The 26,727-nt window shown below is 42.8% G+C and overlaps 1 protein-coding gene across 7 annotated transcripts in view; it reads right to left on the bottom strand.

The window, feature by feature from the left end:
- The window catches only part of TPD52 (tumor protein D52), a 203,541-nt gene that overhangs the window by 133,837 nt on the left and 42,977 nt on the right, over positions 1 to 26,727 (bottom strand). For 2 of the 7 annotated variants that reach the window (XM_038392922.2, XM_038392919.2), the window contains exons 5-8: positions 26,056 to 26,082; positions 19,865 to 19,906; positions 17,275 to 17,323; positions 13,566 to 15,149 (exon numbers count right to left, since the gene is read on the bottom strand). In XM_038392922.2, coding sequence (XP_038248850.1) covers positions 15,033 to 15,149; positions 17,275 to 17,323; positions 19,865 to 19,906; positions 26,056 to 26,082 — 235 coding nt within the window. In that variant the 3' untranslated portion in view covers positions 13,566 to 15,032. Of the gene's footprint in view, positions 1 to 13,565; positions 15,150 to 17,274; positions 17,324 to 19,864; positions 19,907 to 26,055; positions 26,083 to 26,727 lie in introns of those variants that run through there. The other 5 variants (XM_038392923.2, XM_038392920.2, XM_038392925.2 and 2 more) reach the window with 3 other exon arrangements.

The raw sequence follows: 26,727 nt of genomic DNA, 5'->3' as shown, positions 1-26,727 counted from the left end.
ACATATATTTATTATTTACCCACACATATTCAATAGAAAAAATGTATTTATTTATTTTTGTACTAGGAAGGAGTAGGGACTCGTCTATAATTTCCTTCTTTTGAAAATATTAAGAAAGTCATAGTCCCCAATTGATAAAACGTACCTACATGAAAAGGAGTTATAATTTCATATCTATTATTTTCAGGTAATCCTTTTTAGAAAACAATAACAAATAATTATACTTTGAAAATAAACAGTACAATTTACCTCTGAACAAGCCTAAAGTATCATCGCTAGACCTTATCTAAACGCAGGATGCTCTCACCACAGCTACTCCTGGGTCCCAGTTTTATGCAACCCTAGTGTGAGGTAAATCAGTTATTTGAATGTAGTAGAAAGTAGTGACATCACTTTGTTTACATGCTGTATTGCTACCACAACTACAAGGGGCTAACCCACAAACGCCATAACCTTACAACATCTTATTGTGATTTATCAGCTCAAACAAATATCCCTGTTTCCTGTAAAAAGTAGGAGCTCTCTCACTATCTTCCCATCTAAGTTAGACAAAGAAGGGAGAAACTGCACCACAAAAGGCTCCAAATGATGACTTTCTGGACTGCAGCCAAAACACATGGTTTGCTGGCCTTCATTAAACGAAGTGCCATTTACCAATTTTAATGTCCACCTCAAAATTTATTTTGAAATTAATGTGCTCATAATAAGGGATTAACAAACATATGCAAAGTTTTTTTCTAAAGTTAAATAACATATGTAATTTAATACAAATGTAATCATTATTAGAAATGTTATCTGTGATTTTCCATCAAAAATTCATTTATAGAGCAAGAAAAGTTAGATCATCACAATAATATCACCACAGATCCAGAGGAGGGAACTTCAAATGGATGTAGAAAATCTTCACATTCAGGTAAAATAGACCAGTAGACCTTTTGTGCAGAAGATACAGAAACTGCAAAATATTTTACAGGTCAAGAAGGTTTAGATAAAAAACAGTTATCACAGCATAATTTTAGATGGAAAAACACACACATGCATATTTATATTAACATTTCAATTGTAATGACATGGAGAACAGAAGATGAGATCGACATGTTAAGCATTGTGCCTCAGCCAAGCAAGTGAGATGCAATGTTAATCAAAAGAACTATTCAATACACAGGTATGATAAAAGTATGTACACTCATAAATAAGAAAAAATCAAAATAAAAGTTGAAGATTAAGGGTGATATTTTCAACATTGCCTAAGGGACTTGTGCTCTTAAGTCACTTAGGCACTTTTATAAATCTCAACCTTAGTTATTCACAATTATAACATTTCCCAAGAGTAGTATGTTTTAAAAGTGACTAGACAGAAAATCCCCCAAATGTACAGTACTTTTTCCACTATGTCTTAAAAGAACTGATGCCCTCTGCTGTAATAAAACTAAAGTTAGCCTAACTCCACAAAGGAGGATTCTTTGCTCAGTTACCTCCACCTTGTGGTTATAAGTGAGATATTGAGGGTTATGAGTCTGGGTCATTGTTGGTTTTGTTTTATTTTGTTTTTGTTTTGTGTTTTTGCTTCCAACAACTCACATTCCATTAAATTTAAGGGGCGGAGACTAGGCTTTCAGACATAAATTCTTTAGTAAATAGTTTTAAAATAAACATTTGAGATGTTCTAAGATTTTGCCTAAATGTAAAAGGTAGACCTGGTATCTTTTTCTATTAATATTAAGGAAACAATAGGAGCAAACAGAACCTAATACTGTGCCAATGCACTCTTTTTCTAAACAACTAAAAAGAAGTCATAGTAATAATCATTTCCACTTAAAGATATTGAGCTACAAAATTTAGATTATTCACTCTATTATCAAAACATTTTACCCTTTATTTAGTCTATCGCACAGCAAAAGACTTCATTTAATGTAACTTAAGGTTACACTGTTCTACTTTAACATTTTTCTCAACCACTGAAAAGCTAGCAAATAAATAACATTCAGTTAAGATCAACAACCACATTTTGTTTCTCTACCAACATCTACATAAAACTAATCAACTCTTACCTAATAAGCAGGCCTTCATTAAACTACTATGCAACCTTAAATCTGACATGCATACAAGGACATATGTTAAAAGTATTTTCTTTTTAAGATTTTGTTGAATAGATGTCATAGGTGGGAAAAGAACAACAAGAACAATGTACCTGTTCTTCTTGTAGGTGTACCAAAATTAAGACTGCATGGTAGTTTTTGAAGCTTTGGCTGTCAACCATGTGTTGTGTAAAAAGGACAGTAATAGATAAAATTGTTAAGTTTTATATTGGTGTAAGTAGAGAAACAAGCGTGGCTGTTGACCTTAACATTGTATTTGCTGGTTTTTCAGCAAAATGTTATTAGAGTAGAACTGAGCAACCATAACTAACTTTAAATGAAAACTTTTATTTGTTAATTTCCCTAGATTTTAAAAAAATGTGCAAATTGGAAATTAAAAATAAAAATAAAATAATACAGAGCTTTACAAAGAATAATATAGTGAAGCACACAGAAGCTGCAGGGAATGTTTGACTATGGAGAAATGTCAACATTAAAATGCAGAGCTTGCAGCTTGGCGACTCTTGCTGTCGTGTGAAAAAATTGGAAAACTACCTAGCAAAGAATGTAATAATTAGTGTATGTGATGCTTTTTCAATTGGCTTTGCTGAAGTACATGTCGAGTAAATAGAGAAACTGGAATTTGTCTAATTTTCTACGATGTACAGACAGATTATCTGTTTAGGCAATAACACTGTCATATGGTTAATGCAGTGCTTTCAAACTGGCAAAGCTCAAATCAGTTATGAAAATTAAAATGTATTTTCTCCAAAATTCCAAAATGGAAAAATATAAGAGTGGTGATCTACAATAATCCATCCCAGAAACTTAGTGTAGAATCTCTGTATGTACTCTTTGCAAAAGGGTTCCAAAAAAGCATGACACTAGGGACCCAAATATTTTGAGGTACCTTAACTCCCCCACAAATTCCTACCATACAAGAATTAAAAGCTTTCTTCTTTCTTACACTGTATTTTGTTGATTTCTTCCCCTTCCCCACCTCCCAGAAGTGAAATATTTAGCAGATACTCCAATTCTTTTGCCCGGTTAAGGTTGCATCAGAGAACTGTGGTTAAGTGTGGCTTCACTATCATTCCTCCATAAAAACTGTAAAACTACCCTTAAACTTCACACCCTCTCATAGACAGTTCACTGCGGGCCAGGATATGCCTGGTCCTTATATGGCTACTTAGTGGAGATGGGGAATAAACATCTTTCTCTTTGTGCTGCCCATCTAAGGTAGTGGTCCCCAAACTGTGGGGCACAACCCACAGGGAGGCACAGAGAAACATTCGGGGAGGGAGGTGCACGGTGGGGCCCAGGCCAGCCCCAATGGGAGTGTCACCCAGCCGCAGCTCTGCCCCCAGCCACAGTTCCACCCCACCCCCTACTCTGTCCTCAGCCCAGCTCTGATCCCAGATGCAGCTCCACTCCACACCCAGCCCAGCTCTGGCCCCAGTCACAGCCCAGTTCTAGCCCCTCCTCCACCTCTAGCCCCAGCTCCTCCCACATCCCCCGTTCTGCCCCCAGCTCCGTTTTCAGCCCAAGTTTTAGCACCACACAAGTAAGTACAGTGCCAGTATGGCCGCAACAACATGAGTGTTATTTCACGGAGTGGCTGTTCTCACTCAAGCTAGGATAACTCAAGAGAAGTAAAAATAGAGAAGTAGAGAACTTGAGATAACTACAGTGAAGAAATACCCTGATCCAAACTGGCTTCTGTACATAGGAGAACCAACCCATCCTTGAACCAACTCCCAAATATTTATGTAATTAATGGCCTGCGCCCACACATTCCCAACAGTCAGAAGGCTCGGGGATGAAAGATGAGAGAGGAAAAGCTCCTTCCCTTCCAGGAATCAGAGGGGGGGGGTCACGTGGTTTCAGGTATATCAGACACCTGCAAGTCATAGGCTGATATGCAAGATGGAGCCCCTGGGCAGATAGCTCCCCAGCATCCATCTTCCCCTTCCCAGCAGTTCAGAGTGGGGTGAGGCTGTTTCTCATTAGGGCACTGCCTGTGAATTTTACTGGTGGGGGATCTGCCATCTTTCATACTGGTCACCAGTAAACATTTCTAACGGGTGTCTCGACCCCTTCCACGGACATGGTCCAGATCCCTTTGCAGTGGCTTCTGGTAGCACTGACACTAGACTGAAGGAGATCTTGCCCTCAAGCACAAGGACTCCCACCATGCCCGGTTCCTGCTGTGGTCCAAAGGGGAGGGAGATGCTCGAAGTGCCCTGTTTCTGCCTATGCTCTGGACACAACCTGGCCCACACAGAGATATATATTTGGTCAGTTATACTAATAAGCTTTTATAGCTGTGTGACACTGTATAAAAAGTAAGGTGACCCTGTTTATGTTACTATTATCACCACTGTTGCACAATCACAATACATTTGTACAAAGTATGCCTCTCAAGGTATCACTGGAAAAGTTATAATCTGCTAAGTATTATTATCCTGTTGAAATGTGTGTATCACCATTGTGTATGAAGTTATGAAATTGTTATGTGTGATTGTTACAACACATGTTGTGTTCTTGGATAATGCCCACCCGACCCATTTACATCAAGACTAGCTAGCCATGTGTTGATGGGCCATTAAGGAGAATCAACTGTTCCCGTGGGCCCCTCCCAAGGATGCCTCAGAGAGCATATGGACAATGGAGGGCCAGTGACTCAGCAGGAGTCTGGCCAATGACTCAGCAGTAGAAAATGTGATCCATGATTCCATGGTTTGACCAGTATTTTTCCATGCACATAAACTCGGGCTGTAACTTGGAGACTGACACATCTCCTTGCCTCTTTCCTGTCCCTTTCTCTGGACTACAATTTCTAACAAAGGGAGCTTTGAACAATGGACTGAGGACCCCAACATTTAGGATGAACCAGAGAGCCTTTTTACAAGCTATCAGATTTAACATCACTGTTATTAGCCTGATCTACAGATTCTGAAATCAACTGTAATTTATGATTCAGCTTAACCATTTAATAACTCTCCTCTCTTTTTTTATATTAATAAACTGTTAGTTTTTAGTTTGCTAGAGGATTAGCTACCAGCGTGGCTTTTGGGTAAGATCTGAAGTATACTATGGCCTGGGATGAGTGGCTGTTCTCTGGAACTGAAGAACCTAATATATGTGTGATTTCTGGTTTTAATAAACATTTATCACTGAAGTCTGGTTTGTTTGGGTGATACATGAGGGTCTAGAGGGCCTGAGAGGGATTGTCTGTGGTTTCACAGTAACTAGTAAAATAGTTTGGAAGCACACATTTGTTACTGGCTTGGTGAAATCTTATGATAGAGTAAACCTCCCATATGGGGTACATGCCCTGTATTTTGGTAGTCTGACCTGAGGCGCTCTTAGCTGTGTCCCATACTAAGCAGTGTGACAAGCTGATGTACTCAGTATAGAATTCAGATATTTTCTATTGCTTAGTTTTATTACAGACACAACTTGTAACTGATCTGGGCCCCTGTGAAGTCAATGAAATTTTGTTACTAACTGCACTGGAAGCAATTCTACCCCACGGCAAATATCTTACCGATAGATTAGTTCTATTCTGATGATATTCAGTTTACAGAGGCAAAACAGATTTCTGTTATACATTATCGAATATCTGACTGCATATAATGAATCATGTTCCATATATTGCAATTATATATGTACAATGGAGACTCTTGCCACAACTCTATAGCTAAGGTTGCATTCTGAAATCGTTTTAAAATGTGGCATCAATTTCTGGATTGGTTTGTTTCAAATGTAGTTGGTCTTCCAGTGTGACATTTCCACAGTGTTATCTTTTATGCCCTTTGATTTTTCTACATAAACTTTGTTTCGTTTTGTGTAATACATTTTTAAAAGAGTGTTTGAAGTTGGACTCCTGCAGGGTTTCTAACCTTTTGTTATCAACGTGTATTTATAAAAACAACATTATGTTTTGTACCGACACAACAACTGGTGAAGAGATGACCCTTGCATAGATCTACTACAGTAGGTAGGTTTTGAAAATAAATATCTAGGATTAAATGTGATTTTTGCCTGTTTGTAAGTTTACCTGTTTGCAGAATTGGTGCATCAAATCTTCAGGGGAATTCACAATTGCCCTCTTTCAAAAATGGCTGCCATATTCCATTATTCTTAGAGGCACTGAGGCCACAGTTTGCCTTCAGTTAATGAGGATACTCTTTCCCAATAGCCTGTGTAAGCGGAAGGCTTTTTATAGCATGGGTTATTTTTGCAGAGGGCAACCTTAACTTTAATCTTTGCTATACTAGAAAAATTCACCATCTTAACTAGATGGACTTTTAAACCAATGTATCCAGTTAAAACTGGTGTAAATCGCTAATGGAGACACACTGAACTGGTTTAACCCTTACTTACATACACTAAGTCAATAAAGGGATACAAGCAAGAGTTAAACCCATTAGATAATCAACATTAGGAATTCACATCAGTTTAGCTAGGGCATTAAAAAAAAAGGTATCTAACCACTAGAATTAAGGCTCAGCTTGACATATTAGGTCCCAATCCTAAAATCAGACTGCTGCATCCTAGTAGGACCCACTGAAACCAGCCCACATAGGTCTGCTTGCAGAATCAAAACTTAGAAGAACTGCTCCAGTGTTTGTATATCAAATATTGTAATTAGAAAAATAGGTATGTAAAACTGAAATTCACATTAACAAATTAGACGATTTTAAAAAGCCATACACCTATCAGAAAATGCTTTACCTATTTTTGTTACATATGACATCTTAGATTACTATAATTTAAACCAATAAAAGAAAAAAAATCCCTATTTTCCCCAATATTTTACTTTGTGCATTTAACAACAATCATGTAGGGTTCCATGCTATGCTAATACAAATAATAAATAATCACACTAACAGCCAGTTTCCTGCAACTGGCAGTCAGTTCACCCTTTGTTTGCCTGGATCTATTACACAACAACATGGGAGAGAAAAATATTTTACCACATTCTCCTATTTAACAATAATTGGCAGGGGATTCAATAGCAGTATATAAAACTACTTGTACTTTTATTTTTATTTTTAAATTGGTTAGATTTCATGTTGATAGAATCCCTTTAAAAAGATACCCATGCAAGCTTCAACTTTTTTTTTCCATAGGCATGAAAAGCTCTTACTTTATTACATGTTGGTAGTAGGATGAACTTGGCCAAGGAGAAACTGACTCTCTGATTTCAGAAGGAAAAACAAATAACTTGAAAGCTGATTTGATTATTCCATTATGAATTTTAATATGATTTTCTCTTACATTAATCTTGTTTTGTTTACTGGTCAAATGAATAGGATCCAGAATTTGCTAAAAGAAAGAAAACCTAAACCTCGCATTCTTCCTAAGAACAGAAACCCTGCACCTGTGGCCCAGTGACACGCTGACGGTGGGCAGGGGGGGGAAGGGGCCTGCACTTGGACCCAGTGACACACTGCCGGGAGGACTGGGGGGCTACATGTGGGCCCAGTGACACACCGACAGTAGGGGAAGCCGTGCACCTGGAGACCAGTGACACACCGAAAGCAGGGGGAAGGGGGGAAAAGAGGACAGCGCTGCACCAGGGGCCCAGTGACACACCCAAGACAGATGGGGGGGAGCCCTGCACCTGGAGCCCGGTGTTACCTGTCAGCTCTGCATTCTTGGGGAACCAGAGCACAGTATCGAACCTGTCTGACTCACAAAGAACACCCTCCCAGCCTCTACTTGAGCCAAAGCCAATCAGAAGAAAGACTTACAAAAAGCAATGAAAAGGAAGTGGGAGACGCACCTAAACACACACACACACACACCTGCCCTCGGACAAGGGTTACAGAATTAAGGAAACTCCCCTAGCCTCATCTGCATCAAAGATGGGACAGGGAGGCATCCCCATTTAGCAGACAGAATAGAGAACAGAGATTCCAAGGCAAGAATAGCATTGAAGTCTGGGACCAGAAAAGCAGGGAAGCACTGCATGATAGGGAATCTCAACTCCAGATGTTAATAACCCCACACCTGCACATACCCAGCTCAGTAGTTGTCAGACCAATTCTAGTAATAAATCCTTTATTGGTATCCAAATTACTGAAGTTGACTAATTGCATTATGGGCTCCCTTGAGGAAACACAGCCCATAGCCAGGAATGAACAGTTCCTATTGTCTAGTCTGAACAAAACAACTTTGGTATACTCCCTTGGGCCATCAGTTTACCCATAAACAAATCTAGTGTTCTCCCTTGAACCATTGTTGTTTCCCTACAAAAACCCCTACCCATGCTCAAGTAAGTTTTCTGATGCCTGTATCCAACATCTGCATCAGTTCCATGGGGACTTCATTTTCTCCTGACTGATCATGCAGTGGGCTCTGCCTGTGTCCAGCACTCTGGACCTTCAGTTACCACCACCTCCACCACCTGGGGACCCCCCCCCCCCATGATTGATTCAAGCTTCATGGAGAGAAGGGTGAGAGAACCCAGCTCTCACCCTCTCTAGGCATAGCCTTCTGACCCTGCCTTGTGTGATGAGTTTAATGTTCTAAACCTGACTTTCCTAGTCAAATGTAAGTTTGATTTAATATAACTGTTTTGTTTGTTTGGCTCCCCTATGGTTATTACCTGGCAATAAATAATTCTCATGATTAAGCTGGTTGCTTCTCTCTCTCCCTCCCTCTTTCTCCACCTCGTGGGTTTTGTTTTGTTTTGTTTCCTCATTTGCTCTGTAGCAATGCTCCTCATACCTAACTGAAAGATCCCTGCAGCGCCCAAAAATCCTGTGGGGTTTGCTCATCAAGTGGGTTACTACAACAACAATTGTAACATGAAAGTGGGGGTAGGAACCTGCTGGAACCTGGGACATATGAGGATGGCAGCTTAGAAGTGCTGCTTGACCCTGTCTGCTGAGTCCAGGAGCATATGAGAGTGGCAGATTGAAAGTGCTGTTCGACCCAGTCTGCTGAGTCCAGCGACACATAAGGGTTCAGCTTGGGAGTGCTGATTAACCCGTTCCTCTCAGACGTGCTCTGTTAATGCATTTGTGTGTGTTCATCTGATTCTGGGGCTGGAGGAACCCAGCCCTGGGGAACTTAGATCCTGCAGAATAGCTCCATTGCGCCGGGACTTGCCAAAGGGAGAAGCAGAGCTCCATGTGAGAACACAAATGACACAAGCAGTATATTGACAGAATTATAGAACACCCCCTCTCCCCAAAGAGAGGACTTGTGGCACCTTAGAGACTAACAAATTTATTAGAGCATAAGCTTTCGTGAGCTACAGCTCACTTCATCGGATGCATTTGGTGGAAAAAACAGAGGGGAGATTACAGACTAACACGGCTGCTACTCTGAAATCTCCCCAAAGAGTAACCCGAACAAATGAACATACCCCAAAATAAGGGCAAACCTGGCAACACCAGTGATACACCGACAGCAGGGGTAGGGGAGAGCGACATACCCACGGCGTGGGGGGAAAAGGAGCCCTGCACCTGTAAACCCTGGTCAGCTGCAGGCTGGCACCTGACACGTATCAAGCCGGGGTCATCCTCCCCTGTAGCCCCCCACCTCCCCGCTAAAACGGGCTTCACACGCGCCTGCGCTCATCTAAGCAGGGCTTTTCACTCGTGTTGCACTAAATCGTGTTGAGCCCGCAGCAGTGAAGCCCGCGATGCCCCTGCGCACGCGCCAAGGACCAGCTGCCAGGCCCGCCCCACACACCGCAGGGGGCGCTGCTTGAGCGCTCCCTCGAGGCCTCCCTACGGCGCACGCACGGGGTAGCGCTAAGGGATAAGCCCCGCCCCTCGCTCCGCATCAGGTGACAACCACTCGCCACTAGCGCCGTCGCCCCTTGTCACGTGATACCGCGCGGCTTCCTCTGCCCCTGCCGTTGAGATCCCTCCCCTTGGTCCCACCCCCTCTTTGCGTTCTCACCTGCCGCGGGCCGGCGCCCAAAGCGCTGGTGAGGCCGCTCGGCCGTTTCTCCGACTCCGGGAGCGAGTCGCCGGTTCCATGGCTGCTGCCCCGCCTGGCCGCACCCAGCAGCTGCCACGCCCGGCTCCGCGAGGCGGCGCGGCTCCAGCTCAGCATCGCCATGCCGCGTCCGTCGGGAGGGCGGGGCGTGACCTCTGACCCCTCCTGCGCCCGGTCACGCACGGGCGGCGGCCTCGCGGGCAACCATCGAGTAGCGCGGGGCTATCCTAGAGCGCCGCCTCGCGCGCAGGAACTCCGCCGCCATCTTGGTCGGCTCCGGGAGGCGGCGTTCACCCAAGGGCGGGGGGGGGGGGGGCTTCTGGGGAAGAGAAAAAAGGCGCTGGAGGGGGAACAGCACCTGCTGCTTGGGGCCCACCTCTCCCGGGGGCGGGGTGGCAAGTTCCCCACCGTCACGTGTCCCGCCCGGGGACAGGAGGCGGGGGCTCCGGCCCGTGGAGCCTGGCTGGAGGGTCCCCCCCCTTCGCGGGGTGCCCTGTTCGTGCGGAAACGGCCGCTCAGCGTCCGCCTCTGCTGCTGGCTCGCGGGCGCTGTAAGGGCTTAGCTGCCAGGAGCGGCCCGTTGTGGGGGAGGGGGAGGAGCGAAGTGAGAGACTCGCTGCCCTTCTCGGGGCGAAGGCCCAGGGCCAGGCCCTCCCAGCAGCAGCCGCGGCCGCTCAGACCGGCGGTGTCACGCCCAGGGCCCCGTTACTGTCCCCGAACAAGGCACCGGCTTCGCTGGAAGTGCAAGTCTCCCCCGCGACTGAGGGACAGGCTGAATCTGCCACCAGGCCTGGCCGGCTGGGAACCAGCTGGCAGCGGGAGATAAGTGAATCACTGTCATGACGACTGCTAAACAGGCCGCTCAGGCCCTTGGGTTTTGTCGAAGCGACCCTCTGTACAGCAGTTGGGAAGGAAGGAATAGGCCCGGGCTGGATCAATAGCCTTATTTAGGTTAGGGGGGCTAAGGTGGAGGTTGGGTTCTCAAGCCAAGGTAGGCTCCAGGGCCTAAGCCACAACTTCAAACTGCTGTCAGAACAGATATTTTTCAGAGCACGAGCCTGCCTCTGGCAGCTGGGCCTGGGAGGCTTGTTCCTGCTCCCTCCAAAACTACGTAGATAGTCTTAAGTGACTAGCTGCTGCAATAGTACAGTTTGGAAGCTTTGTTAGTGAAGGACACCCTTGAGGAGGTGAAGGCCTAGAGAGCACTGACAAGCCTTCCTGTTTAATATTTTGACACATTGGCTGTGAAATCCTAGCTTGTGAACTGTCAGGGAGACTTGGCCTGCACAAAGAAAGAAGAGCTCCCACTACACCAAAGCTAAGTTAGACACACAATGCAAGCTGAAGGCTCAGTCTAGCAGCAGCAGGTGAGTTTAAGAAAAGCCAAGACATCTATGAGAAACAGGAAAAAGGACTAAAAAAATAACAATCTTGAGGTGAATGAGTTATGACCACTAGAACTACAAACTAGCTAGTTAATCACATGCCCCATTTAGAACCAGAATTATGCAATCAGGCAGCAGTAGAGAGAGATACCCACCCACCCAAAATGCAATATAATACAGTACTCTTAAATGTAAACTAGTAAAAAAAAAAGCCGTATTTTTTTTCTGCATAGTAAAGTTTCAGAGCTGTATTAAGTCAAGGTTGAGTTGTAAACTTCTGAAAGAATAACCCTAATGTTTTGTTTAGAGTTAAACATTTCAACACCACTTTCTACAAGCCATTACCCTCTGATCCCACTGAGGATTACCAAAAGAAACTACAGCATTTGCTCAAGAAACTCCCTGAAAAAGCACAAGAACAAATCTGCAGACACACCCCTGGAATCCCGACCTGGGGTATTCTATCTGCTACCCAAGATCCATAAACCTGGAAATCCTGGATGCTCCATCATCTCAAACATTTCAGTGTTAACCTTTATTCCCCAGGTATTCGCAACTCTGAGGTTCTATTGTAATGGCAGTTAAAAAGGAATCAGAGGAGCAGTTTCAGTAAGGAGACATACATAGGGAAGCTTAGGCCAAGAAACATAGGTGCATTCACAGATAATCAGTACCTAGAAAATGAATCTCATAAAAATTAAAGTATTTGTAAAATAGCTGTTTTACAAACTCCATCTTTTCAAACAAATAGTGTCTAGGGCTAAATACCTAGAAGAGACCAGTTTGAGACTCTCTATACCTGTTGTCTGGTTTCTGTAAAGATTGTTATAACTAAGAAAGTTAGATAGCATTATGATAGTAAAGGTATCTAAAAATCCATGACAAGTAAAAGCAGCAGTTTAGTACAAAGGTCACTGGACTGGAACAGTAAGCGTATTGTATTTGATAAGTCATTTAAAGATTGGAAAATGAAAGGAGACACAGGAAATGGGTAAATTGAGTAATAAAGAAGGAAGCAGGTAGTGAAAGTATAAGAACCGAGTAATGAATAGCAGTACAGGTAGAATATGTATAGAGATCAAGTTAGGAGATCAGCTACTAAATCTCACAGACAATTACAAATCATTGCATTTATCTTTAGCACAAAGGTCCAGCTTTGCAGATAGGTCCGATTTCTAACAGAAGCTGCCCTGGATATCAAATGGGCATAAAAACTTCCCTCTCAAAAGCAGGGAGTAAATATTAATTGGCTTAGGATCTTGACTAGGTTGTGGTTCTAGAAAATTGATGCCCAGGATGGCTTCAGCCATTTCAAGTCAAGGTTCTGGGAGGAGTCTCAATTGACAGAATTCAGTACTGAAGACATCTTCGATGGAGCCGCTAATTGCATTTCACACTAGTGGGAAAACATTCCCTAGATGTGTGAACTGAAACTGCTCCTCTGATTTCTTTCCAATGTTTTAAGTGGAATTTTACTGCCCAAGGGCTAATCTACACTGGCACCATGGCAGTGCTTTAATGTGGCTTGTGTGGTCGCAGCAGAGCGCTGGGAGAGAGCACTCCCAGGGCTCTTAAAACACAGAAACACACCTCCATAAGGGGTGTAGCTCCCAGCATGGGGTGCACTGTCTATACTGGTGCTTTACAGCACTGAAACTTGCTGTGGTTGGGGGTGTTTCAAGTCCCTGAGCAAGAAAGTTGCAGTGCTGTAAATTGCCAGTGTAGACAAGCCCTAAGGATTCCAAGGTGCATCTGTTCAGCTTATCCCACACAGCTAGCTCAGTTTACGTTTGGGCAGGATTCAGGTGTTTCATCACATCACCGAAAAGAGGATTAGGCCTATGAATATTTCATATGTGAATTCAGTCCTTTCAAGTTGATTTTAAAAAAAGCTTAGGCCTATAGTTAGCTATGACTTTTCCAAAGAAGAGTTTTCATAATGTCTGCATATACAGCTGTGCTGTTAATGAGAATGGCAATACATTGCTCATGTATAAGATTTTTATTAAGCTGCTCACGTGTAACTAAGCATATTCACTAGTGGTGAGGTGCTATCAAAGCGCTTGTCAGAAATGTAGTACAACGGTGTCTAAAGAAAATTGTGTAGCAGTTTTGGAATTTGACATGCATAAGACAAATTTTTGCAGGTACTTTTTTTTTTTTAATTGCTTCCAGTTCATTCCAAGCTCAGTGATGAGACATTTGGCATAAGTTACAATTTGATAACAACCAACATGTGCCAGACATGTACATAATACAAGCAACTTCCAAAGTACATAAAGTGGATATAGTCAATATGTAAAGCAATGTAGCCCTCTTACAAAGACTGCTGTAGGCTTTGAAATGGGTAAAGTTTCAAGAGTGGATCTCAATGATTAAGCAGGAGTGGAGTCTCCCATGGTGCAAACAGTATTGCTAATTTTCAAGTCTCTAACAAAAAGAGTAGGACTACAAGAGTGTTGAGAGCATGAAATAGTTTGAACATCTAAAAGGTCTTCTACCTCCTAGAGCAATGGTTCTTGCCTGCAAATGCTGTGCAAGTTTATTACAGCCTGGTGAAAGATTTTGAAAAGCTTCCCGTAACGGTCTCTGAATTATTAATCAGTAATGACTTGTTAGAAATACTTTTTGCAGCCATTCAAGATCAAGTTCATAAAGCCATATTCCTACATTCTAAGCTGTACGAATGTGTTCACATTTCATCTCCACTCCACGTTTTATAGTGCAAGATTCAATATTAATACTAGAATAGAAGTTAAAATCAGCATTATTGGAGACCATTATTACAAGACTGCCATTTTATCACAGCAGAATAATTCAGGAGTTAAAGCATCAAGTGAAGAACTCACAATAGTGTACTGTGGTAAACAAACTAGCTCAGATACTAGACCAGCAGCATTAGGCATCTTTCATTTGAAGCACTTTCAGAAACCCACACTTAGGACATTAACTTTAGTCATAGGACCCACAGAGAAGTCAGTAATTCTAAAGGCTAGTTAGGATTATGTCCTTTGCCTCATGTGCACCAAATCCAGTTTAGGACTCCTGTTTTGACTACAGTAGATTACTACACACTTGTGGAAACCTGCTATAACTATGTTATTTATAATGTTGAAGCAGAAATCCTTTCTGCAGCTTAGAGTAATCTTCCAAGTGTGATGTCCAATTTAGGGAACTGTTGCACTGAAGCCACCAAAGGAGTGAAGTAAGCCTTCAGTTTGGCAGTAAAAGTAGAATGACAGTTCTTATAAGTGAAGACAATTGCTAATAACTTTCTTTTGGATGCTGTGATTATTAATCCACATACTATATGTACAGCATAAAGTTTTTCAGAGCTTTAGAGATTGCCTTTAAAATCAGATATATCCTTTAAGTACTTGAAAAGCATAAAACTGTCCCTTCCCCCCAGAAAGCCAGGCTGATACAATCTACTTTAGTTCCAAAAATATTTCAAACCCATAAACAAGCTATTTTATCAAATTGATATAAAGCTAAGTGCTAAGTAAAAACACATCTGGTGGAAACTGACAGTGAAGAACATTACAAATGTGCTTAGAGTTTGCTTGTAGCATCTGGCAGTGGGTAGCAGGACAAAGGCAGGAATCTCACTGGGTCTCCTCGTGTATCTGTTCTGTAATAGTTTCTGTGGCACTAGCATTGGCAGCTGAGTTTAAGACTTCTCCAAAGTCACCTCCAGCAGGCTTGGCTCCTCCAACTTTAGACTAAAATACAGATAGTTTTAGATAAACTTTTCAGAAAGGATAACTGCAAATACAGTTAGATAGCCAGGTATTTTAACAAACAGGTTTTGCAACAAACAATACCTTAATGTTAAGATTGGGGGAATTTATCCTGTGGAGGCAAACAATTTTTCCAGGATCAGACTGCCTCTACAATACTTGTAGTAGAAGCAGCACTCAGTGCCACTTGGTGGAAGAAGCTAGGTGGAGATACTCTGAAGGAAATGTTGCAACCCTCCAATCATTGGCTTAACACATGAGTTTCCCTTGGCCTTTAGTACTGCAAAAATATTCCTGATGAGATTGTTGCAGCCGCCTATATTCAGATATGCTCTATGAAGATTGTACAACTTCAAGTTGAGACATCCTACAGAGGTTTTGGAACATTGAGTTAAAACAAGATTAGCTTTTGTTCTGTACCACTCTGGAGCAGCTCCAAGAAACATTCAGCCTCAAGGACACATCCTGAAGCTCTGGAGTTTTGGTGGAGCACATCCACTGCTACACCCCTTCAGATGGTGTGTGTAACACACTTACCTCCACCACCTCCCTTATAGGGAGATGCATTCCCAGAGTTCATGGAAGGAGAAGTCCCTAAACTCTCAGATTGCAACAAACCATTATACAAGATGCTAAAAGGGGAAAGGAGTTCTTTATGTACTTTTTCCCAACCCCAAATTCCTGTACAAGGAGCAGTCTAGTCCATAATATGAAGGCCTTTATACCAAAAGGTTAGTTGGAACAGCCACACAACGTTGATCTCTGCTTATTGAGGCCTCAGCATCAACTTCAGCCTCCTTACCTGAAAGTGAAGTCATTTTACATCACGTACATTTTACAACAGAATTACACACCTGTATTCCTTACTTTCTGATGGTAACATGTAAGAGTTTGCATTCCCAGTATAAGCTAGAATATAAAGCTTTTCAGCCCTAAAGTTAAAAACAGTATAGATTCTGGATATACAAAGACCAGGTTCTCTATGTGTGAAAGGCAGTTTCCTGGACAACCTTTATTGAATGAAGTATCTTAGAACCTCACTGTATTAAAAATGCAAGTTTGTGTTATTGTGGGACTGTCTAACTTGTCTGGGAAAACATGATAAATGTAAACTTTGAGAAGCGTTACAAGCGTCAAAGAAGATTTTAAAACAATGGGGTAAGACAAGACTGAGCTTTAATGGAGTAGGTTTCCTAGGAAATATTTGGGAGGAGGGGAATGCAAATATCCACCTCCAGACCTGATCTACTGAAGCTTGACCTGAGATGGGAATCTTTGTCTACAAAATTACTTGTTCCCAGGATCAAAGCCCAAATGGCATAAAAGAGCAACTCTATTCATAGTGCTCTGGGTCTGCACCAAGGCAATCATCAACTTGTAACTACAGAAAAACCCCTTGGTGGGGTTTGAAGGGCCATTCTCTAGCCAGAGTTCTGCTTGGAATTGGGGTGATCTCTGATAAGCCTATTTGCGTGTGGGTTTACTATTTTATATGTTCTCTCACTAATGTTTTTTTCCTTAATAATTGTACTTGCTTAGAAAGCTGTGTGCTAACTTAATTGTGGTCAATTACATTGTTTACCATCAGAGGAGAAAAAGTAAAAGCAGGCCTGTTTAGGCAGTCTGACTTTGCTGGTGAATTTACAGTGTAGGCAGGGAGCTGTGTTCTTCAAGTATTTTGGGGTCAGGAGGGAGAGAGATGCATGTTTTCATCCAAAGGTAACGGCAGGAAGTCAGAAAGAGTGACCTTTTTTGGACCATATAGGAGAAATACAGGTGCAACTGCCTTGAACTGAAACAGCATGATCCAGCCCATTTGTGCCATTCTGAGCATACAAGCAGACCAGAGAGCAGTCAGTCAGTCTTCCCAACTGGGGATTTTCTGGCATGAAGCCAGTTGACTAAATCCCTGCATTTCATAGCATTTGTTTACTTGGTTGTCAAATTACTACATTCGAATTTTCAAAAGTAGCCTAAGAGGCTAGTTGCCCAGCTGCCATTGAATTTTAAGGGAAGAAATTTGAGCACCACATTTTGATTCCTTAGAAAGTCCCAGCTTAAGTCTCCCATTAAACAGCTGTTTCCAGAGGCAGCTAGTTAGATTTACCTTTAAGTTTTCAACCTTTTCTTCAAATGACTTGAAAGTAGAAGAATTTCTGTGGGGGGAAAAAAAAGCTAGTGGTTAGTTTCTTAAAGTGAGAAACTGAGCATAGTAATACTAGGTTAGTTTTGGGACAATGCATCCATGTTTCCCTGTCCTATGTTAACATGCTTTTGACAGCAGTCAGATTAATGTATCTTTTGGATAGTAGCTTTAGCACATTTTGTGAACAGTTACTTTAGCCCAGGGATAGGCAACCTGTGGCACGCCGAGTCCTGAGTCCTGGCCACCGGTCCAGGGGGCTCTGCATTTTGATTTAATTTTAAATGAAGCTTCTTAAACATTTTTAAAACCTTACTTACTTTACATACAACAATAGTTTAGTTATATATTAAAGACACAGACCTTCTAAAAAACATTAAAAATGTATTACTGGCATGCAAAACCTTAAAATTAGAGAGAATAAATGAAGACTCGGCACACCACTTCTGAAAGGTTGCCGACCCCTGCTTTAGACCTAAACTGTACAGTTGAAGAGCTTCAAATACAACTCATGTATAGAGCTTTATACTGCAAGCCAAGAAGCTCATTTTATTACTATCTTTGAGGCAATTAGTCTTTACACTGCTTAACAGCAGAATAAAAAAAAACAAGAGAAGTTCTTAGTGAAATTATTCATTGCCTGGAACTCAGTGACAGTACCCTTTTCAAAATTAAGGGGTAAAGTACTGTAGAATGCCAGATTTAACTTGTCATTAGTCACTTTTCATAGACTCTTCAAACAGGCTGATGGTTGTTGGCTTAGGAAAGTTAACTAGTTCAGTAAGACAACGTAGCCACATCTAGTCACTCTAAAGCAGTGGTTTTCAAACTTTTTCTGGCAACCCAGTTGAAAAAAAAATCATTGATGCCCGTGACCCAGCAGAGTTGGGGATGAGGAGTTTGGGGTGTGAGAAGGGGCTCTGGCCTGGGGCCAGGGATGAGGGGTTTGGGGTGCAGCAGGAGGCTCCAGGTTTGGGGTGGGGCTCCGAGCTGGGGCAAGGGATTGGGGCACGGGCTTACCTAAGGCAGCGCTCAGTCAGCGGTGCAGCGGGGGTGCTAAGGCAGGCTTCCTGCATGTCCTGGCACCACAGATTGCGCTGTGTCTCAGAAGCAGCTGGTCCGGCTCCTACGTGGAGGTGTGCATGCAGCTCTCACCTGCAGGCACTGCCCCCCCCCGTTCTTATTGGCCAGCAACCAGCCAATGGGAGTGTGGAGCCGGTGCTCAGGGTGGGAGCAGCACACAGAGTCCTGTGGCTCCCACTGCCTAGGAGCTGGACCTGCTGCTGGCCACTTCTGGGGCACAGTGTAGTGTCAGAACAGGTAGGAACTAGCCTGCCGTAGCCAAGCAGCACCACGAAGAGACTTTTAAATGGCCCGGTCAGCAGTGCTTACCAGAGCACCGCGCCACAACCCAGTGCCTTACATTCTCTGACCCAATACTGGGTCACAACCCGCAGTTTGAAAATCACTGCTCTAGTTGTCTATAAAGACAACTCATTATAGTATGTGTGTCTCAAAGTTAAAGATTTACCCTGGAGATAATTTACCCTGTCCTGGAGACAGCCCCTATCAACAGTAATAAGTATTCTCCTCGATCTCTCACAGGTATAGGACTATTAAACTATGAAAAGATAAAATGCAATATGCTAAGTTAAAAGCAGTGTTATTTAGTGGTAGCAGCCTAGGTTTGCTTGTTGAGACAAGCGGTGAAATTTTGTCCCCACTGAAGTAAATGGCAAACACTGATTTCAGTAGGGTCGGTAAGTCACCCAAGGATTCTATATCAATTGCCACCAATTTGCAGTGTGATAGTGTGCCTTTTTTGCCAGATGGAGAAATTCTTACTTCTGATGCAGTCAGCCTTAGTGTTTGCAATGTACTCAACCTTATTTAGAAGGTGCAAAACATTAGAAGCTTTAGGTTTGGAGTAAGGCCCTAACTTCAGATTTTCCCTTGCTCATTGTCCATTTAGGATGCCCCACATTTATCTTCCAGTTACTCTGATATGCATTTATACAGTAGGCATGTGCACCACTCCTTGGTTTGGGAAATGGACACCAACCAATATGAAGTTGTATCTGCATGCCTTTTGATCAAAGCAGGCTTTTTGGGGAAGAGGGAGGCAAGGCAAGCAATTAAAGACAGCAAGAGAAAAAACTGAGGTCAGAGGCCAAACTACTTACTTTCCTATAGGTTAATAAGAAAATAAGTCTTCATTTTAGAAGAGCTGTAGATGGTTCTGAATTTGAAATCATTTAGTAGCATAACATTTAAGAAAGTAAAGACTATTCAGCTTCTCACCATAAGCAAATATGTCTAGGATGTGTAATTGCCAATAGAACAAGTTCAAAGAAATAATGAACTTTCTGCAAGAACAGTCAGTACATGCTTTATCCTAAGTCAGTACAGTAAATTGTTCTAAAAAACCAAGATGTTTCCATGTATTTAATTCTACATATGTGGGTGGATTATGGGAAGGAAAGAGGATCAGTTCAACTAGTAAGACAACACACATCCAATAGCTGGATTACATACTAAAACATACATACATTACCTCATAACAGGCATGCTAATTGAATGTTGTATTGAGCGTATACTAAGTGTCAGCATTAAGAAAAGGAGAGAGAGAGAGAGAGTTAGTTATGATCAATTATGAAAAGCAATTTGCTTAGAAACCCTTTGCATTAGGTTCAATTTAAAGAGACCTCTTCAATTATGGGGAGAAAGATTCTGACACTACAACTGTTTTCCCCAAGGGTAGTTTCAAATAAACACATTCATAAAGAACATGAGAGCTGTAGCAATACTTTATTAAAAATACGCCAGTTAAAAAGTACATTCTACATAGTCAACACAATTCCTGTGTCCTTTAATCTACCCATTAAGTTTTCAAACAGTGAGAAACATGCTAAATTTGCAATTCTGGTAGTGTCAAGTGAATGCCTAAAGCTCTATCATTCACATATTTCCTCCCCTTGAATGATGTTTATGTTAAAGGATAAATTCTTTCAGACTATTACTACATTAATGGGACTCCTGCATATGGAGTAGCAAACTACAAGGCTGAATTTTAGTTCACTAGCACCATTTAGAAACAGCTCAGTTTCAATCCATTACCTTTCACTAGGATTAGAGTGATAGTAACTCAACGGGCCTAGTTTCAACTACAGCTGGTTGCGAAGTTTCTAACAAAATGGTTGGCTTTTCTGGTATAGTGGGGTGATATATCCATTAGCTTGGTGGTTAGGGCATTCACCTTGAATGTCACAGACCCAGGATCAAGTCCCAGCTCTGAATTTGGCCTTTGTTTTGTTCTAGTATGGAACAGGAGAACAATTTGAAAGCTCAAGTTTGTGGGACAGGAAGACAGTTTCTTGCCCAGCCCTAGCCTTAACTTTGTTTTTGAGGAACGACAAAATTTAGTCTTCATACTTGTTAAATCTAATCCCTGCCAATACATCCAACTCATCACTATGAGCTTAGTTAGTGATATGGTTTAGGCGATGTGGACAACTGCTCATTAGGAAGGAGTCATTAGGAGTGTCTCAGGCCCAATAGCAACTAGATCATTTCAGAAAGTAATAACTGAAGCCAATTTAATCCTTCCTAGGAAAAGCTCAGCATTCTCATTTTCAGTTCCTCCACTCCCTCCCCCAAAATCTAGCCCTACGCTACTGTAGATGTGTAGTCTGTACTAGTGGAGTACCATACCAGCTTCGGTAGAGCAGTTTTGCTGGACACGCATGTTCAACCACACCTGGAATGCTTAATCTTGAATCAATACTTTCATATGAGAGTTCTTATCCCTGGCAGTAGCTAGTCATCTCATTTTGATGGCAACTCGTCTCCCCTAAATTAGTGCCTCAGTGGTAGAGCCACTTTGGTACTAATGAAAAGGTTCCAGAATAGGTTTAGAATGTAAGGATTTCTGGACTTGTTTAGATGCCAAAGAGGTAAAAAGCTTTAAGATAAGCCAGGACACATTGCTAACTGAACATGTGACTGAAGATGGGATAGTAGTGCCATATACTGCAAGTCAAACTCAGTGTCAGCTACTAGTTTGCTGAGGTTTAGTTTGTGCTCCAGTCATGTTTATTCATTGTTTCACCTTGTGTACATCTGCCGCCCATGTCCCTGTAGGAGGTCCAGCTTCTAATAATTAGATTTTGAGAGTCCATTTTATCCCATGCCTTCAGGATGAGTCACTTCTATATTGAGTCCCATTATGTGATATGATTGGCACAGATCCCAACTTTGCTGGATGCCAAGTTTCTGCTCAATACATTTTCTAATGTACTCAATAGTTACATTTTTTCCAGCAGTGGTCAGCCACCTGTCTGACCCTGTAAGAGGCTCTCACCTCTAGAGATGGGAGTCTTATTTTTTAAAATTGGAGTAGAAGGATGCAGACTCTACCCTGGTACTCGAGTCTACAAACCCACCCACACATACATACAGGAAAGTTAGAGCAAAAAGGAGTGGCCCTCCAGGATAGTATTTGCATATTGTAGGATAAAGCCCAGCCAACGGATTTAAAATGAAGCATATTTTCAATTAGTAGCAGTTAAGTTACTTTGGTTTTCAAGTTTGACTTACAAATCCAATGGTTACACTTAGCCAGGTTGTAGCATACCTGGATTCAGGATGTGATCCAAGAAAATACTCTCTGGGAGAACACTGGCCCTTCATCCTGTCCGCCACCACAACAAATTGCTGGTTTGACTTGCGGAACAGTTTTGTTCGTTCAACATACAAAGCCAAAGCCCGCTGAATATCCAGGGAGTGAAGTCTCTGCTCATGGCTGTTGGCATGGGGTTTTAGGAAAAAAGACTAGAAGAAATGAGTCTTTGTTGGTGTGGAAGTTGGAAACTACCTTTGGGAGGAACGCCATGTGGGGTCAAAGTTGCACTGTGTCCTTAGAGAAGGTAGTATATGGGAGGGTCAGATGTGAGGGCATGAGCTCAGACACTCTCTTGGCTGAAGCTATAGTGACTAGGATTAGGCCACTTTAGAAGACAGGTAAAGTAGTTGAGCATGTCGCCAATGATTTGAATACGGAGGCCACATCAGCCTTAAGAGTACCAGGTTAAAGTCCCAAGGCAGGGTGGGCCACTGGATTTGAGGGTATAGCCAAACTATCCCTTTAAGAAACCACTGCACCATAGAGTTAGTGAAAACAGAGAGGCCCAACTCTCCTGGGTGAAAAGCCAAGATGGCGACCAGGTGAACCTTTATTGACGAGTGTGACAGGCCCTGCCGTTTCAGCTTTAGTAGGTAGTCCAAGATAAAAGGGGACTGAAGATTGTGATAGAAGGACATGGCTCTGCGAACACCAAATAGATAATCTTTTCCACTTGGCTAAGTAGGTTTGTTGATGGTTTTCTGCTGCCCATAAGAACTTCCCTAATGGGGTTTGACCATGCATGCTTGAGTGGATTCAACTACGCAGCTTCCAAGGAGTGAGGGGGAGAGATTTGAGATTGCAGTGTCGGAGCCAGCTGTGATGTTGAGTAATGAGACCTGAAACTAGCGGCAGGGTGATTGGAGTCTCCACTGAGAGTTCCAGTAACATGGCGTACCAAAGCTGGCATGGTCAGGCTGGTGCTACCAGGGTGACAGAGGCCCCATCACTCCGGATCTTGAGGAGGACCTTGTGAACAAGTGTCATGTGGGGGGGGGGGGGGGGAGAAAGAGGAGGAAGAAGAATGCGTAGAAGAGCTGGTCCTTCCGTGGAAGAAGGAATGCATCTGCCAGTGAGCCCAGGCTGTGGCTCAGGAAGGAGCAGAATTACAGGCACTTCCTGTTGCTCCTTGGAGCAAACAAGTCAACTTGGGGAAGACCCCACCATTGGAAGATATTGTTTATTACATCCAGGTGAATGGGCCACTCATGGTTGTGAAGAGACCTGCTGAGATGATCTGCTAGCTCATTCCGAGATCCGGGGAGGTAGAAGGCTTTCAGAAGGATTGAGTGTGTTATGCAGAACTCCGAGAGCTTGCAGGCTTCCTCACACAGGGAAAAGGAGCACGCCCCATCCTGTCTGTTGATACAATACATCGCTGTTGTGTTGTCTGTCAGGACTGATATGCTTTTGCCCTCCAGATGAGGCCAGAAGATCTGACACATGAGACAAACCGCTCAGCTCTGGTGATGTGAAGCAACAGCTCCTCTGGAAAGCAGAGGCCTTGAGTTCTGCGCTCTGAGGTGAGCTCCCCACCCCATTGCCGATGAGTCGGTGGCCAGACATAATGAGGGGTACAGTCTGGAGAATGCGACACCTGTATACACCATGCGAGGGTTGAGTCACTACTGAAGAGACTAGAGAACCATTGGTGGAAGCATGACTGCCCTGTCTAGACTGTTTGCTGGTTGATACACAGATGCCAGCCAAGCCTGGAGAGTTTGAGCCTCGCATGCTGGACCACATATGTACATGACACCATGGGTCCCAAGAGTTTCAGACAACTCCTTGCTGTGGCTGTAGGAAACTGTCTGAGGTCTTATACGTGTATGGCCTGAAAACAGAACTGAAGTAGACATGTTCTGACCTGCCTTGAGTCTAGCACCGCCCCCATGAACTCTATTCTCTGAATAGAGGTGAGCATTGACTTGAGTATTTAGCAGGAGGCCCAATGAGTTGAAGGTGGATCTTATCAGGTTGACCTGCTGATCTGCTTGCGTCTTGGAACGTCCCTTCACCAACCAGTCATTGAGATATGGGAATACCTGAACCAGTCTTTTCCACGGGAAAGTGGCCATGACTGACATGCATTTGAACACCCGAGGTGCCGATGACAGGCTCAGCAGGAGCACTGGATTGATAGTGAGCAGCCCCCTACTACAAACCTTAGGAAATGCCTGTGGGGTGGGATTATGGAAATATGCATCTTTCAAAAAATCAGGGGCAGTATACAGATCTCCTGGATCCAGGGAAGGAATAATGGTGGCCGAGAGACCATCTGAAACTTTAGCTGTTGATGTTGTGCAGGTCCAGGATGGGTCTGAGGCCCCCCTGTGCTTTCAGTATTGAGTAATACTGCATAAGTAAAGACCCCTTGCCCCCGAGCTCAAGCAGAACCTCCTCCACAGCTCCTGCCGATAGGATGGTTTGTACCTCCTGCATAAGGAGTTGCTTATGAGAAGGGTCCCTGAAGAGGGATTTGGGGTGGAGGGGGAGGAAAGAGAAGGGGTGGGAAAGAATTGGAGAGAATATCCATTTCTACCGTGCAAAGGTCCCAACGGTCTGAGGTGATTTGGGACCAAGCCTACTATAAATGGGATAGACATGCCAAAAAAGGGGAAGGAAGGATCCAGTTGGCTGGTTGGTCATCCTTAGGTGCATCTTCAAAAGGCCTGCCTAGGGCCTGGCAGTTTGGACGAACCAGATCCCTGGTTGTTTGGAGGCTGGGGTTGGCGATGGCAGTTCTGGTTTCTAGGCTGCCTTCACCTGTGATCCTGGGCTGGCCTTGGTACAGAAGCTCCACCCAGAGCCTGCACCCCTGAACCACTGCCCTCCCATGCCCCAACCCATTCCCCCACCCACTAAACCCCTTAGTCCCAGCCCAGAGCACCCTCCTGCACCTCAAACCCCTCATCCCCAGCCCCACCTGGAGCCCCCTCCTGCACCCTCATTTCTGGCCCCACCCTGGAGTCCCCCCCCACACTCATCCCAATGCCAATTTCATGAGCATTCATGGCCCGCCATACAATTTCCATACGCAGATGTGGCCCTCGGGCCGAAAAGTTTGCCCAGCCCCGCTCTACTCTAGCAGGTAGCCACTGGAACCAAGAGGCACTGGTAGGGATAAAACATTGAAGACAGGAGTATTATTTTACAATACACGTGAATCAAATTCAGAATATTTGTGCCATAGGTCTGTTATACACTTAAGATGCTTGAATTACTATATATTTAGAAGTACTCGTTTCTCATGCATGTTACCCCTTTTTAATACACAACCCTTTACATGGTATTGTGTGAATATTGTTTATGCAGATACATTGTCAATTCCATCAATATTTGTTGCCCCTTATACACTACATTTAGTCAGACCAAGATGATCCACCAAAGTCTGTATACTAACATTAAATTTAGTAGCTTGCCTTAGCTTTTCAGTTACTTATAAATCTGAGTCTTATTTGCAAGTTAAATATTAAGCTTGCTTAGGATTCCAAAAATAATAAATACAAAAGGGTGAGAAATAGTGTAGTTGGGTAGATTACAGACATCAGTATGCATCAATTACTTTGAAATGTATTTAGCCTCAAGTATTGTGACACCAGTGTAATTACTGAACGGCTACTGTGATGAGAGACACTGAAAAGACAACTACTACTCTACCAATGCACTGCTGAACAAACATACATGGTACAAACAGGGGACCAGAACTTTTAATCAAACAGAGGAAGGAATTCTGCATGCCATTGACCTGAAAGCCTTTCCACGTCTCTTTATAACATGCTTCCACAACTGTTCCCCCTCCACCTCTCAACAGCTTCCTTTCTTTTACTTTTTTAAAAATATTACAGTTTTACTGTATATCTGGGATTTCCTGTTCATTTAGGAACTGCCCAAAATGATAAAATCCAATCCCCGACTTTAAAAAGACTGGGTTATTTTTATTCTGTGTGGTTACTATAAGGGAACTAACTGTTTCCTAGATAAACCAATTTTAAAAATTTATATGGAACAGTCTAACCAACTATGTGCTGAAGTTGTATTAACAATTCTAAAGCCCACCTTACCTAAAGGAATGTGAAAATGCCTGCAATCTGCAGGACGCCAGAGTAAGCATTAAAAAAGAAAGGAAGTTCTGATAAATCTGTAGTAAAATTAATCTCATGTAGCTACTTCTCAAGCACTCATTTTATAGAAGCAAGAGAGATAAATGGCAGCACTTGAAATGCAGGGCTGACTTTATTACACTGTTTTTCAATGCAGTTAAATTCTTAATTGGCCTATAGAAATGTAATCCAGTTAACAGGCAAATAATGTGGTCCACTAATGCAAGACATGCAAGATAAATAGGAATTTCGCAAATTCCTTTAGCGAAAGCAGTGCAATTGTATAAGCCTTCAGATGTTAATGGATTCAGGAAAAAAAAAATCTTTCATGCTGGTCAAAACAGAGGGTAGTTTTAAATTGTCTTTGGTATTAGTGTGCATGAAAGCAACAATAGAATGGATGTGCAGTTTTGGCACAAGTTGGCAACAGCTTCAGTTTGGCAGTTACCAGCTTTTAACCTGGCACATTGGCAATAGTTCATAAAAGGTAATAAAATCAGGCTCTTGGAATGAAGTTACAAATAGCTTATAAAAACATGGAACATAACTTAAGGAGAGCAAACAAAACACCAAAAGCTATTCATACAAAATGGATTTTGATGCAAAGGTTTTAGACTGTCATGAGAGAATGTA

This window comes from Dermochelys coriacea, chromosome 2 (genome assembly GCF_009764565.3).
Source record: "Dermochelys coriacea isolate rDerCor1 chromosome 2, rDerCor1.pri.v4, whole genome shotgun sequence".
Taxonomy (NCBI): Eukaryota; Metazoa; Chordata; order Testudines; family Dermochelyidae; genus Dermochelys; species Dermochelys coriacea.
Note: the sequence above shows the minus strand (reverse complement) of the source record. Positions and strands in the feature narration are given on the sequence as shown.